The 12,569-nt window shown below is 42.2% G+C and overlaps 1 protein-coding gene across 3 annotated transcripts in view; it reads right to left on the bottom strand.

Annotated features, from left to right (window-relative positions):
• Window positions 1–2,049: 2,049 nt before the first annotated feature.
• The window catches only part of RASA1 (RAS p21 protein activator 1), a 43,839-nt gene continuing 33,319 nt past the window's right edge, over window positions 2,050–12,569 (bottom strand). For 2 of the 3 annotated variants that reach the window (XM_075271052.1, XM_075271062.1), the window contains exons 23-26: window positions 10,431–10,478; window positions 5,071–5,148; window positions 3,987–4,121; window positions 2,050–2,815 (exon numbers count right to left, since the gene is read on the bottom strand). In XM_075271052.1, the coding sequence (XP_075127153.1) occupies window positions 2,732–2,815; window positions 3,987–4,121; window positions 5,071–5,148; window positions 10,431–10,478 (345 nt within the window). In that variant the 3' untranslated portion in view covers window positions 2,050–2,731. The remainder of the gene's footprint in view (window positions 2,816–3,986; window positions 4,122–5,070; window positions 5,149–10,430; window positions 10,479–12,569) is intronic. The other variant, XM_075271070.1, reaches the window with a different exon arrangement.

Here is a 12,569-nt window from a genome sequence, read left to right as displayed (position 1 = left end):
TTTTCTGTATAGATGTAATAGGGGCAGAAAGTTTAGAGGAAAACTGGAAAAGACCCATAGAAGAAAAACTTATTTTTTTTAAAAAATTTTCTGAAGAGGTTTGGCACCAAGACAATAGCAGCTAATCATTTGTTCTGTAACCTGCAAGATGCGGCCTCCATAGATCACACTTCTGGTTTTAGCACATAGCCTGATATGTCATGTTCCTCAAACCTTTCCTGTATGTTATTGCAGGGTTTATTATCCTGCTGACAGGTCTGGCCTAGGTTCTGACCCCTTTATCACAGCCTCATGCAAATGAGGTTCAAGTATATTTAGAAAGATGGCTGTAAGTAAAGGATGCATCTATTGGACTAACCACGGTATGATGGTACTCAGCATAATATCTCCTACCATTAAGTGTAGCTGGATTGTTTTACACTGAGTTCAGGGACAGACCAAAACTTCCTGTAGAGCGACCATACTCCAGGATCAGTTATTCTGTGACCCGTCATCTATCAATCATTATCTTTCCTACTTCCAACACCAACTTCAAGAACTGAGAAGTTCCCCAATATTTCCCACCTCTCGGCAGATACTCTTTACATGTAACATAGATCATATTATTCACTTCAGCTGACTGGTGCCTGTAGAATTTTGACTCAATATAGATACCACATAATGAATCTTATGAAAATGGCTAACCATTGAGCCTGTAAGCCTCCTTTAGGCTAAGGCCCCACTGGGCATAATTGCAGCGCTAAAGCTCTGCGGAAAGAACAGCTGCGTGAACACACTGCGGTTCTTTCAGCAGCGCTTTCAAGAGAAAGTTCACGGAGTTTTCCTCTGCAGACCATTCAACGACATGGCTTCTTTTGTATATAATTTGTATATATGTATGTAGCATTGTCACATACATCTACATAGATGTTACATAACAATTATATTGCTTACACAGTTTTCTGCACCCCATGTAGTCTGAGGAAGGTCAGTGGACCAAAAACGTTTTACTCGTTCTCTACCAATAAAATATTTTGTGATTGGTTCGGCATCAAAAGTGTGAAGTTCATCTTTTCCTATTGAAGACGGGTTGGGACCCTAACTTCACTGACTGGGACTACGTCTGTATCGCTACACACCTCTGTGGACTGTTACAATTATATCTATGGGAAAGCTGCCGGCATTTCCGTAGATATAATTGACATACTGCGATTTACAAATCCGCAATGGCTTTGCGCAGTGTGTCCACACTGCGTTTTTTTTTTCCCCACAAAGTGGGCATGGGATTTGCATAAATCCCATCCACTTTGCCCTTACTGTAAAACACAATTTTGTGTTTGTCCCGTGGGGCCCTGAACTAAAGGGGTTTCCCCCATCTCTGAAGCTTTACCTGCTGTCTCTTCACACTTCCTGTATCCCTCCTCCCAGCTTGCTGAATAGGACACTATGAAGTATCACAATGCTTATACAGATTAGATATATACAAGCTTGTAGAGAACTGACTCAGTGTTATCTATGTGTTTACATAGATAAGACTTGGCTTTATCAGCAAACTGCAATTATCTGAACTGATTGCAGAGCTGTAGATAGCAGTGAGTGACGTCAATTGTCCTATCACAAAGGTCTAGTGTTAAAGAAACGCTGTGTAAACCATGGGGAGAATAATTTCACATAGCAGGAAAACAAAGCAGCATTACAAAAGCAATATATTTAGGAAAACTCTTCAATTTACATAAGCTACCAGTATAGATGGGATATCCCCACTTTAAGGACAGCAGGGCGCTGGTTATGCAAGTTGTGCATATAAAAAAAACTCCCCAACCTGTCGCACTTGTAGTCAGCTTATTGAATACCAAAGCCGATAGCAAAGGTTAGAAATTGTTCTGGTGACTGCAGATGGCTGGTCCACACCCAAGCACTTACCACCGCAGTGTCAGGGACTTCACAATCACTTCTCTACCCACTATGAAGCACTGTCAGCCGTTTGGTAGGATCAAACCTATTGCTACCATACTCTTACAAGAGAACTGAAAGAACTACAGAAATGAATAAAAACTAGGCACCAGAGAATACTTTACAAAATGTTTTTAATGCATGCACATCAGATACAACAATCAATAAACTTAATGAAATGAATTATTTACTGGTGTAAACATTTTACAAAAACTTTTCATTATACATGGTATTGATGGGAAAAAAAAAAACATCTACCATAAATCAGTGACACATAAAACATGATCCCAGTAAGACAGGGCACAAATAAAAATAATAGCACTTGTTCCATTGTCAGTTTTTTTGAAGTCGAAACTACATACATTGTCAAGTTGGTTTAACAGTCGCAAGCAAGAACAGAAACCAGTTAAAAATACCAGTATAAAAATAGCTTGTAATCCAGTTATAAGTGACTGTCAGGAAGCAGAACACATCTACCGTCAGCCACCGGGTTTTGGGATTGTAGACTTTGGCATAATGCAGTGAACTGGGGTCTTTTGGAGTTCAGTAGATAAAGGCTCAGACTTGAAGTCAGTTCAAAGTGTGAAACGTGCATTTCCTCCGGACCAGGTGTCCCCAAAGCTGCAAGCGCAGGTCTGGCAGCGCAACGTATTTGCCGCATAGTCCCACTTATCACATGTGCCCAACATCATGTGCTATTTTTTATTTTTTTTATTTTTTTTTTTGGAAAGAGCAAAAAGGAAGTGATATTGTGAAGTAATTTCCAGGTGTTCGCATGCAGGCTAGGCAGAGGTCGGTGCTACCTGGTGTTGTTCGATGCTGAATACTGTTTCTGTTTCTGTTGAAGTAGTTCTGTGATTGCCAGAAGCTTTTTCAGGACATGCTGGGGGCAGAAAAACATTTAGAACATATCAAGACAATGTAGCCAAGTCCTCATAATATTGAAGAGTTGTCTCAAGATGACATCTATCCAGTTCCCTATTAGTAGATAGAGACATTATAGAGGGGGCCCTCTCTGAACCCCATTCAACCCAAAACCTTTAACTGGCACAAAATCAATCACCTCCCATGTGCTCCAGTGCTGATCCTGCTCCTCTTCAGGCCTCCTGAGACCCAATCAAAAGGAAACAGTCTGACATCATTCAGGAGGCTGGGAGAGGCCAAATACCAGATCTGGAGGCCCAGGGAAGTGTTTTTTTAAGTTTGCTCACCTCCTCGGAGCTTCTGCTACTTATACTCTTGTGTCTGAAGGGACCCCGGAGCATAATAGTAGTTCTGGTTCTGAATGAAACCAGTAGGTTAAAGCTTAACTGTAATAACCGAACCAAAGCAAACAACATCCATAAAGATTGACAGTCTGATGCTTTTTCAATGAATTGCCCTGCTCTACATTTAACCCCTATAAAATAACAATTCTGGCACATTCTGTGTTTCGTGCCTTGTAAAAGTCCAACAACAAACAAAGGGGTAAAGGATAAAAACAGAGTGGGTATTTTCCTCGACACTGCAAACGGACTGTAGTAAGTGAAGATAGTGTAAGGGAGGGTTCACACAGTGTAACGTGCCACGTGATGTGGCACGTAGACGCCGCGTGAGCTTTTGCGGGCCGCAAAATAGTGTGGCACATACGATCCCCGCTCCCATTGAAATCAATGGGAGCGTGAACAGCCCGCAAAAGCTCACGCGGCGTCTACGTGCCACGTTACACCGTGTTAACCCTCCCTAAGGGTTCACATGGAGGGTTCTGTGGCTGTGTTCCATCACAAAATCCACTCCAAAAACCAGCCCTGAACCAAACTACTGGGTGGCCAAAGATATATCAGTTTGTGGCACCGTATTGTGTTGAAAAGCTAATCCTCTTGTGACACATCTTGCTGAACATCTTTATTTACTAACTTAGTGTCACCAGAGCCGATAGCTCCTTTTTAAATAATGAATCGGTGAACAAAATAAATAGCAAAAGTTAACGTTTCAGGCAATAGTGGGTTAAAGCAGGACACAACATATGACTATGAGACGGCTGAGCTGGACTCTGTACAAGTAGTATACCTTACCTGCTGTGCACCTCTTTCATTACTAATGGTTCGGAGTTCGTCAGAATGTGCCTCACACATCTCATGTAAAGCTGCCAAATTGCGGGACAGGTCAGTCCTCGAGTGTTCAGTAGTATCCGGTAGCTCAGGAACATTCTGAAATTGTCAAAATGCTTGACCATTAATAATCCAGATTTTACATTCAGTTGTTTAGTTTGTTTGACTGGACATAACTATATAATGTTAGATCATTATTGGATCAGGGAAATCTAAGACTAGCAAAGGGTCAGCACTGGTCATAAAAATGCATTTTGACCCTTTGCTGAATGGGAAGTATGAATAGGGCAAGACGTGCCTACATAGTCTGCCTAAGTTTGAAGGAACACTAAAGACAATGCAATAAAAAGGACGGCACATGCAAATCACTAAAACTTGTCTCGTAGAACTCCTACAACAAACAAAGGAGTAAAGGGTACAAACTCCTACTGATCTGCTCCTTCTTAGTTGGAGACCAAGCAATATGGTGGAGCTTTGCCAAGGTTCTGTCCTACTAGAGACAAGGCACAGCAAGGAGGATGCTGCTCCAGCCAGTTGTCTTACAACAAAGAACAGCAAGCATGAGGAGGAGAAGGGGGGATGCTATAGTTGAGCTCCTGGGACACAGAGAAAAGATCTCTTTCTATATATTTCTCAGTTTAATATGTTAGATAAAAAGGAAAGAAGGAGATGAAGGGAGAAGTGCTGGAATATTTTTTTTTCTTAAGTAGATTGTGAGCCCCATATAGGGATCACAATATACATTTTTTTTCCTATCAGTATGTCTTTGTAGAATGGGAGGAAATCCACGCAAACACGGGGAGAATATACAAGCTCCATACAGATGTTGTCCCTGGCGGGATTCGAAACCAGGATTCCAGCGCTGCAAGGCTGCAGTGCTAACCACTGAGCCAACTGTGTTGCCTCTAGAAGTGCTGGAATATTTGTTCCTCTCTTTAAGATTTTATAAGTCCACTACTGCAAGCTAGGCAGATTTCAGGTTATGATAGAAATGTCATATTGTGCCGTCACAGCTCACAATTGTCATTGTACAAAAGTTGGAACTTACCCCAAGTTCATCTAAGAACATAATCATGCGGTGTTTGTTACTTTTAATGAATGGGTTGACGCCTTCCATGTAGGGTTCCTAAAAAAATAAATATAAAAAGCTTAAGTGCAGCTCAGTTTAAAGGGTCATTTGACTCTGCTATGTGAGTAATGAAGAAAGAGTGCAGTCAAAGAAAAATGCAACATCAACTACAGCTTTTAGTTACATGTCATGATATACAACACACCCCGGATCTACAGACAAGTGACTTGTTCTTCACCCATTTAGTTATAGAAGCACCAACAAGACAGCTGTAAAGGATGCAGAAATGGTAAGAATGTAAGACGTGCGGCAAGAGCATACAGTCCAATTACTGCACATGTATATACTGCCACTATACAGATAAACAAGCCACATACAGGCTTTCACACAGTGTCCACTGCTAACATATAGGCCCAGTATCTAAAGTGGTTTGTTCATTTTTATATTGATGACCTATTAAGTTGATCGGCCGGATGCCAAGAGTTGGACCTTCACTGAACTGGTACTTAGACCACTGCTAAGGATAGGTTATCAATATAAAAATCTCAGAAAAACTCATTGAAGCGTTTCTGCACTTTTAATTCTCATGGGGATATTAATGGCGTCATTAGAGTCCCTGTTCCCTAATATTAAAGCGACCCTACACTCTTCAATGAAAATATCACAACTACATAAAGCATAGTTAAAATACATGGCACCCTCCTTTTTAATGTCTCTGGTGTCCTTCCTCTAATTCCTAGCCCCCCTACTTAATTTCTGCAAAATGGTCACCAGTTTCTCAGACTCTGCACTTTGATAATCTGAGACACTCTTCTGTGCTCTTAAAGGGGTCTTTCCACTAAGGACAATGATTCCCAATCTACAGTACAGAGTAAACGTGAGTGATCACAGCAGTGAGAGCAATAAGCAATAAGACACTTATCCCCTATTAACCATGACAACATACACACTAATATCTATCTATCTATCTATCTATCTATCTATCTATCTATCTATCTATCTAATATGCAGTGCATTTGCTTTGGCTGCATTAATTTTGATGACAGTCATACTGCAAAACTTCTCACTCTAGCTATCAGAGGGATGCACAAGGATGGTATCTGGTACAATATAAATTATATTGTATAGATACTCGATATCAAATCTCCTCCTATAGGAGAAATGTAAGCATGTTCAGTGAACTATTGGTCAGGGCTCGTTCACATCTGCGTTCTCCTCTCCGTACTGCAGGTTTCCGTTTCCTGCATAAAACAGAGCAGGAGACGGAAACCTGCAGGAGTCTCTCTCACCCATTCATTTGAATGGGTGAGAGAGATGTCCGGCCGTGAGCGGCGGTGAGCATTTTATGCTCTCCGCCGCAAAGCTGGGTTCTATAATCCGGACACAGAGTCGGACATGCAGTACTCTGTGTCCGGATTTTTAAAAAACGGTTTCGCGGCGGAGAGCATAAAACGCTCACCGCCGCTCACGGCCGGACCCGGTCTGTGGTTTCCCTCTTCTGGCATGCAGAAGACTGAAACCACAGAACGGAGACCAGAACGCAGGTGTGAACCTAGCGTCACTGTGGTCCTGAAGGTGTATGCAATCCAATTTCCAGTGGTAAAGGAAACCTAAGATGATCAAAAATCAAGTAGACAAGCCGACTATGCATTAGACCCCTTGCAGACAGCTGCGGTGCGGGTCAGCGTGCTGTGTATTTCACAGATAGCACACTGACCCATTCTTTTCTATGGACCCGTACACACGACCGCGATTTTCACAGTCCTGTGTGCAGGCCGACAGCACGGGACACAGTAGATAGGACAGGTCCTATTTTGCGGCCCGCCCTTCTGTAGTTTCTATACATTTAAGAAAATTCCTGTTTCCACCCAGTTTAATTCACAGTAGGCCAGTTGCAGCACGGTTATCTGCAACTAGCCTTAAACTTATCCGCTCATTTAAAGGTTTTCCAACTATGAACACTTATTTCCCCCCATTCCACAAAAGGGACCCTCAGTAATCACAAGCCCTCCTGAGCGTCCCAAGAGATGCTGTATATCCCCAGCTATGATCCATTCACCTTTATAGCAGCAGATCACTTGCTTGGTCATTAACATGGGATATTTGAGGAATTGAAGGGCCCTGTTCTCTCAGTGGCTTCTGTAGTTTGAACCCCAGCAATCATTTATTCCCTACACAGTAAAACTGATGTCATGGCCGGGGTGTATGAACAATCCCTGCCCAGGATACATGGCTGCAGTAACCATCAGATCAATACACAAAGATCACCAACCTCCTTATCCTCTATGTATACAGACATTTTGTGCTTCTTAAACTACTGATTAGACTAAAAAAGAACAATATCTGAAACCTACTCTGTCCTTGTATTACGGTATATGGAAGAGGTTTTACTGCAGATTGCTGTGGCAGATTTCTGCGGGAAATTTTAAAGAGCATAGAAATTATTTGGAAATGGATTTTTTTTCCCCATAGGACATGGAGTAAATTCCTGCAACGGATTATTCGGCAAGGAAAAGTGGTGGGTTTTATTTCATATGTCAATATAATGACTGAGAACGCTGAGTTGTTCAGTACTCTCGATGCAGCAACACTGTGGGCTTATCAGCAAAATCATGTTGCCATTAATAGGACATTGATATGTGATTGGTGAGGGTCTAATACCCAGGACCCATAATGTTCAGCTGTTTAAGTGAGCACCATTTCCAGGTCACAGACCAGTGACATCAACATTGATCACAATAACCTGTTTTTAGCTCAGTTCCATTGGAGAGACTACGAAAGAGCTGCAATACCAAAGCACAGCCCCTACACAATCTACACCACGCTGCTCAGCCATAGTCTCTTCAAACAGCTGATTGGTGGAAACTCCCTAAAAGCTGATATTGGTGATCTATCTGAACGACAGGTCATCAATATATACAATTCCAGAAATCCTCCACTGCGGCCATAGCATGGAGACATGGTTTTCCACAACCAAGATGCAGTTGAGAGTATACTGAGGAGAAAAGAAATAAAGATTTCTTGTTTTCCACTAAGGGCTAGTTCACACGGGGAGGAGGCGGGATGGCGCATTTTGGTCCCAGTTGGGACGCGGGAAGCCACGTAACAATAGGGCCAAAATGCGCCTGCCACAACCTCCCCCTCCAGAGTAGGCTCAAAAGAATGGGCCTAGTGCAGAGTGCTGCCGTGAGGCAGACGCCGGGGCTGAATTAGCCGCAGAGTCCACCTGAAGAAAGGGCAGCTCAATTCTTTTTTTTCCATGAGCGGGAACATATCTACATAGACCTCTATTGTGAGGGGGCGGATTATAATGTGGATTCAGCGTCAAAATCCACCCCCTCTTTCCCCGTGTGGATGAGCCCTTAGGCTACAACATTTAAAAATGTTATGTATTTTAAGTTTTTTCCTCTATCCACAGGAAAAGGGAACAAGGTTGTGACAGATCGGGGGTCAGCTTCCTCAATTTTGTGATCACTGGGGGTTCAAGTCCCTCGTGTGAATTGGGCGGTACTTACACATGCAAGAGCACTCCCAAGTCCCATAAAAGTGGATGAAGTGGTGTTTGTTTGTCCACACTATAGTTCTACACTGTCTACCAAGAAGTATTTGGACACCCATACAAATGAAGATATCTGCGGTCATGATGTATGTCACACCTTCCGCCATTAAATACGTGTAGGAAACAGCATTGGCATTAGTAGCATAAAAGATGCCATGAAGCGCAGAGTTGTCCGATTTCGGGAAAGGGGTAATTGTAGGGTACCACAGACCCAACCAATGTCACTTCCAGGATGACAATGCAATCTGTCATGTAGCGAGGTCTACCACGGCTTGGTACAGTGACAATCAGGTTAACCAACTGGACTGGCCTGCCCAGACTTGATCCCTATCGAGTTGGATTGTCGAACTAAGGGGTGCAGGTAAAGGAAAAATTCCGGAGCTCACCGTATATGAAAGGGGTGCAGCAGCCATCAAATCGGCGAAAGAACTTACCTGTCTTCTCCCAGCCGAATGGAATAAAGTACCACTAGCCATCATATAAGGACTTGTGGAAAGCATGCCCGGAGGGTTGAGGCTGTAATTGCCGCTCGTGGAGGCTCTACCAACTACTGAATATGAATAAATGTTGTTCTTCTATTCTACCACAGGTGTCCAAATACTTATTGGTAGACAGTGTATATTTCCATTCAAACAAAGGATTCAGGGAACCCCATTTATCAGACCCTATACTGCGGACAGGGAAAATATCACTTAAGGGACTGACTCAATGGTGCCCCCATTACAGCTGTTCCGTGTCTCAAAGTTTACATATGCGCCCTGATTTAGAGTTGTCTGTGTTTGCCATGAACCATGCTGCCTTGTAGCTTTAGCTCAGTAGTATTACTAAAGTCTGTGTAGTCTCTTGGGGTAGAGTCAACATATGTCAGATTTTATGCAGACACATCTGCAACTGAAAATCAGTCCCATTCATCTGAATAAATGGACAAGCAGATGTATCAGGAGGAGCAGAAATCTCTGCAGCATGTGAATATACCCTTGTCAATTATTTGTGTTCTGCTGATGGTACTTGCAGAGACACTACAAAAATGAAAACCTAATAACTTCTGCTTAGAAAGGAAACGCATCTGAAAATTATTAGGAAATTGCTTACCATGTAATTCCCCAATGGAGGAGTTTAAAGGGAACCTGCCAGACGTATTGTCCCTGCTGCTGACTGTGCTAGGTAGGAGCCCCAAAGAGAGATGTATATTAGTGTATGCTGTATGTGTACCCTCAAGTGCACTAAAGGCAGTCCTTTGCTCTGAATAGCTCTCCAGGGCTCCTACTTGGCACTGTCAACAGTCCTGATTGGTCAAAACCGATAACAGTGGCTCCAAACCTGTGCTTAATATCGATAATACACCTTATAAATTGGCAGACAGATGGTGCTTTAATGCGGTTAGCCAGTCATGTCATGTGAGGCTGCTGAGAAATGTAATATGGTTGTGCAGTGTGCTGTATGTATGCATTATCCCAGGCACGGAACACTAAAGCGATGAAGGTATACATAGTGAATCCTCTCTCACAGTAGGTTGAAGCACATTAGAGTTTGAGCTCATTTCCAATTGAAAAAAAAAAAAAAAAAAAAAAACACATCGGGTGAATTTGCAGATCCAATATAAGGAAAATAAAAAATAAAAAGAAATGGAGAATATTTATTCTGTGGCTGCAGTACAGTGAGAGTGGCAAAATAAGATGAAGGATGATCTACACTTACAATGAAATGGAAGTCATGCAATGACAAGTGCAGAAGCAGTTCCAGTTATAAGATTAAAGGAAATAAAAGCTTGTTTTCTTACAGCTCCGGAGTTAATAACGCAGCTTTGTGGCACAGCAGCATCATGTCCCTCCCGTGCCAACCAGAATAAAAGGAATTGTTATTAGATTGTATTTCGTACTTCGTGCATGTATACTAAGAATGCAGCAAGGGTTATAGGTACACAGTGTAAGCCAATAGATTAAACTGAAATGAATGGTCTAAGGGATGACTTGTATTCTGTATTATGCAACATTATTTCATATTCATGTGCACTATTGAACTTGTCTGACAAGTCAGAGGACATGCCTAAAGGAAAACATTTGGGCTACTTACTTTATATTTAAAACGGTTAATACAAATATATTCATCTTATACAATAGAGATATAGCTATATGGATTTAGACGCTTTCAAAACTTAATACATAAACTCTACTTGCAATCTCAATAGAACACTGAATACATATAGGGTGGGTCAGGGTGACGAGAGAACCTGTGCACAACTTACCATAAAGGGCCAAGCAGTGTCAGCTGATCACTCCAGGTCTCCTTCCCTACCAAACAGTTGATTTTGCTGGGGAAAGTCATAGTCAACCAACCTTTAGGTCCATCACACTGGGGATGGTCTTAGCTGGAGACTACACTTTATGGTGTCAATATGCCTCCATTGCTCCCTACAGATCAATGCCTGGTTTTCTGGCAAACTTAAGAGATATTGTTTAAGGTTTCATTGGAGTCTCCATCTAGTCTCAGTTTGCCGAAAATTGGCAAAGAAAAAAAAAGTACTGCACAAGAGGACTTTATTGCTTTCAATTTTAAAACAACAGACCCCATTACAGTCAGTGGGGTTCGCTGGTCTCAGAGTGTAATAGCTGATTTAGTGGTCTGAACAATGCACTAGTGAAGGCTGAGATCCATCCACAGACAACTATTTTAGCTTATTATTAAATCTAAGACACTTGGGTAGATTTCTTATTTCTTGTAGTTTTCTGGTGTACATTTTAAAAAATATAAATACATTTTGCTTAAAACGGTAATGTTTTTTTGGGTTTTTTTTGCCGCCTTCACTGCTTGCATGAAAAGGTGATTTATCATCATTTTCACCAGAAATCTTTGTAAATAGGGGAAGATTTAACCTAAGGCGCACAGGCCAGTGGTGGGAGTGTATCATTTATTACAAAATATGTACCTTGACCTATATGAGGCAGACCCTCCCCTGGCTTCAGGACTATGAAGACTGGCGTGAGTAATGATAGTTTTCATAAATCTGCCCCAACGTCTTTAGATTTTTACCTTCTAAAAAGTGGTACCAGACTGAGTTTTGCATATTCCTCTCCAGACTTCCTAGTAGAGCATTCATGGTTGGTAAGGCTATGCCTTTAAGAGGCCTCCTTTTGATGTGCAATGTCTTCCTAAGGAGATATACTGTAGTACCTCTTCTAATCCATGACTAGAGATGAGCGAGTACTGCTCGGATCAGCCGATCCCAACAGCACGCTCCATAGAAATGAATGGAAGCACCTGGAACTTCCGCTTTGACGGCGGCCGGCCGCTTAACCCCCCGTGTGCCGGCTACGTCCATTCATTTCTATGCGAGCGTGCTGTTTGGATCGGATGATCCCAACAGTACTCGCTCATCTCTATCCATGACTATGGACACTCACCTAGACACTATTACCCTCCTTCACAGTTGTATGCAGATGGGTGGCTCTTCCTTTCAGAGGAGACGTTCTGGTTTGGCTTTAATGCCAGACAATGTTTTTTTGTTTGTTTTTTTCAGATCTATAGCAGGGTTCCGCAACCTTTAGCACTCCAGCTGCTGTAAAACTACAACTCCCAACATCCGACACTCACTTCCATGAGAGGTCCAAGAATAGCAGAGGAAGTATGAATGCTGGAAGTTGTAGTTTTACAACAGCTGGAGTGCTGAAGGTTGCTGACCCCTAATCTATAGGGAGCTATATTCCAAAAGGTGGCGATAGAAAGGAGAGCTTATTTGCATATTCCTTTCCCAGAATTCCTATTTGAGCATTTATGGTCTTGTAAGACTCTACACTCTACAAGATGGCAGTACCCTTTCTGAGCAGCAATAATTTGTGCACACTGTTGTATTTCTAGGCAGATTCTCACTGCTCCCCTTTCCTTCTGCTTGTAAGAGCTGACAGAGAGAATCATCACAGGC

This window comes from Leptodactylus fuscus, chromosome 1 (genome assembly GCF_031893055.1).
Source record: "Leptodactylus fuscus isolate aLepFus1 chromosome 1, aLepFus1.hap2, whole genome shotgun sequence".
Lineage (NCBI taxonomy): Eukaryota > Metazoa > Chordata > Amphibia > Anura > Leptodactylidae > Leptodactylus > Leptodactylus fuscus.
The sequence above is the reverse complement of the archived record's forward strand: the minus strand, read 5'-3'. Positions and strand labels throughout refer to the sequence as shown.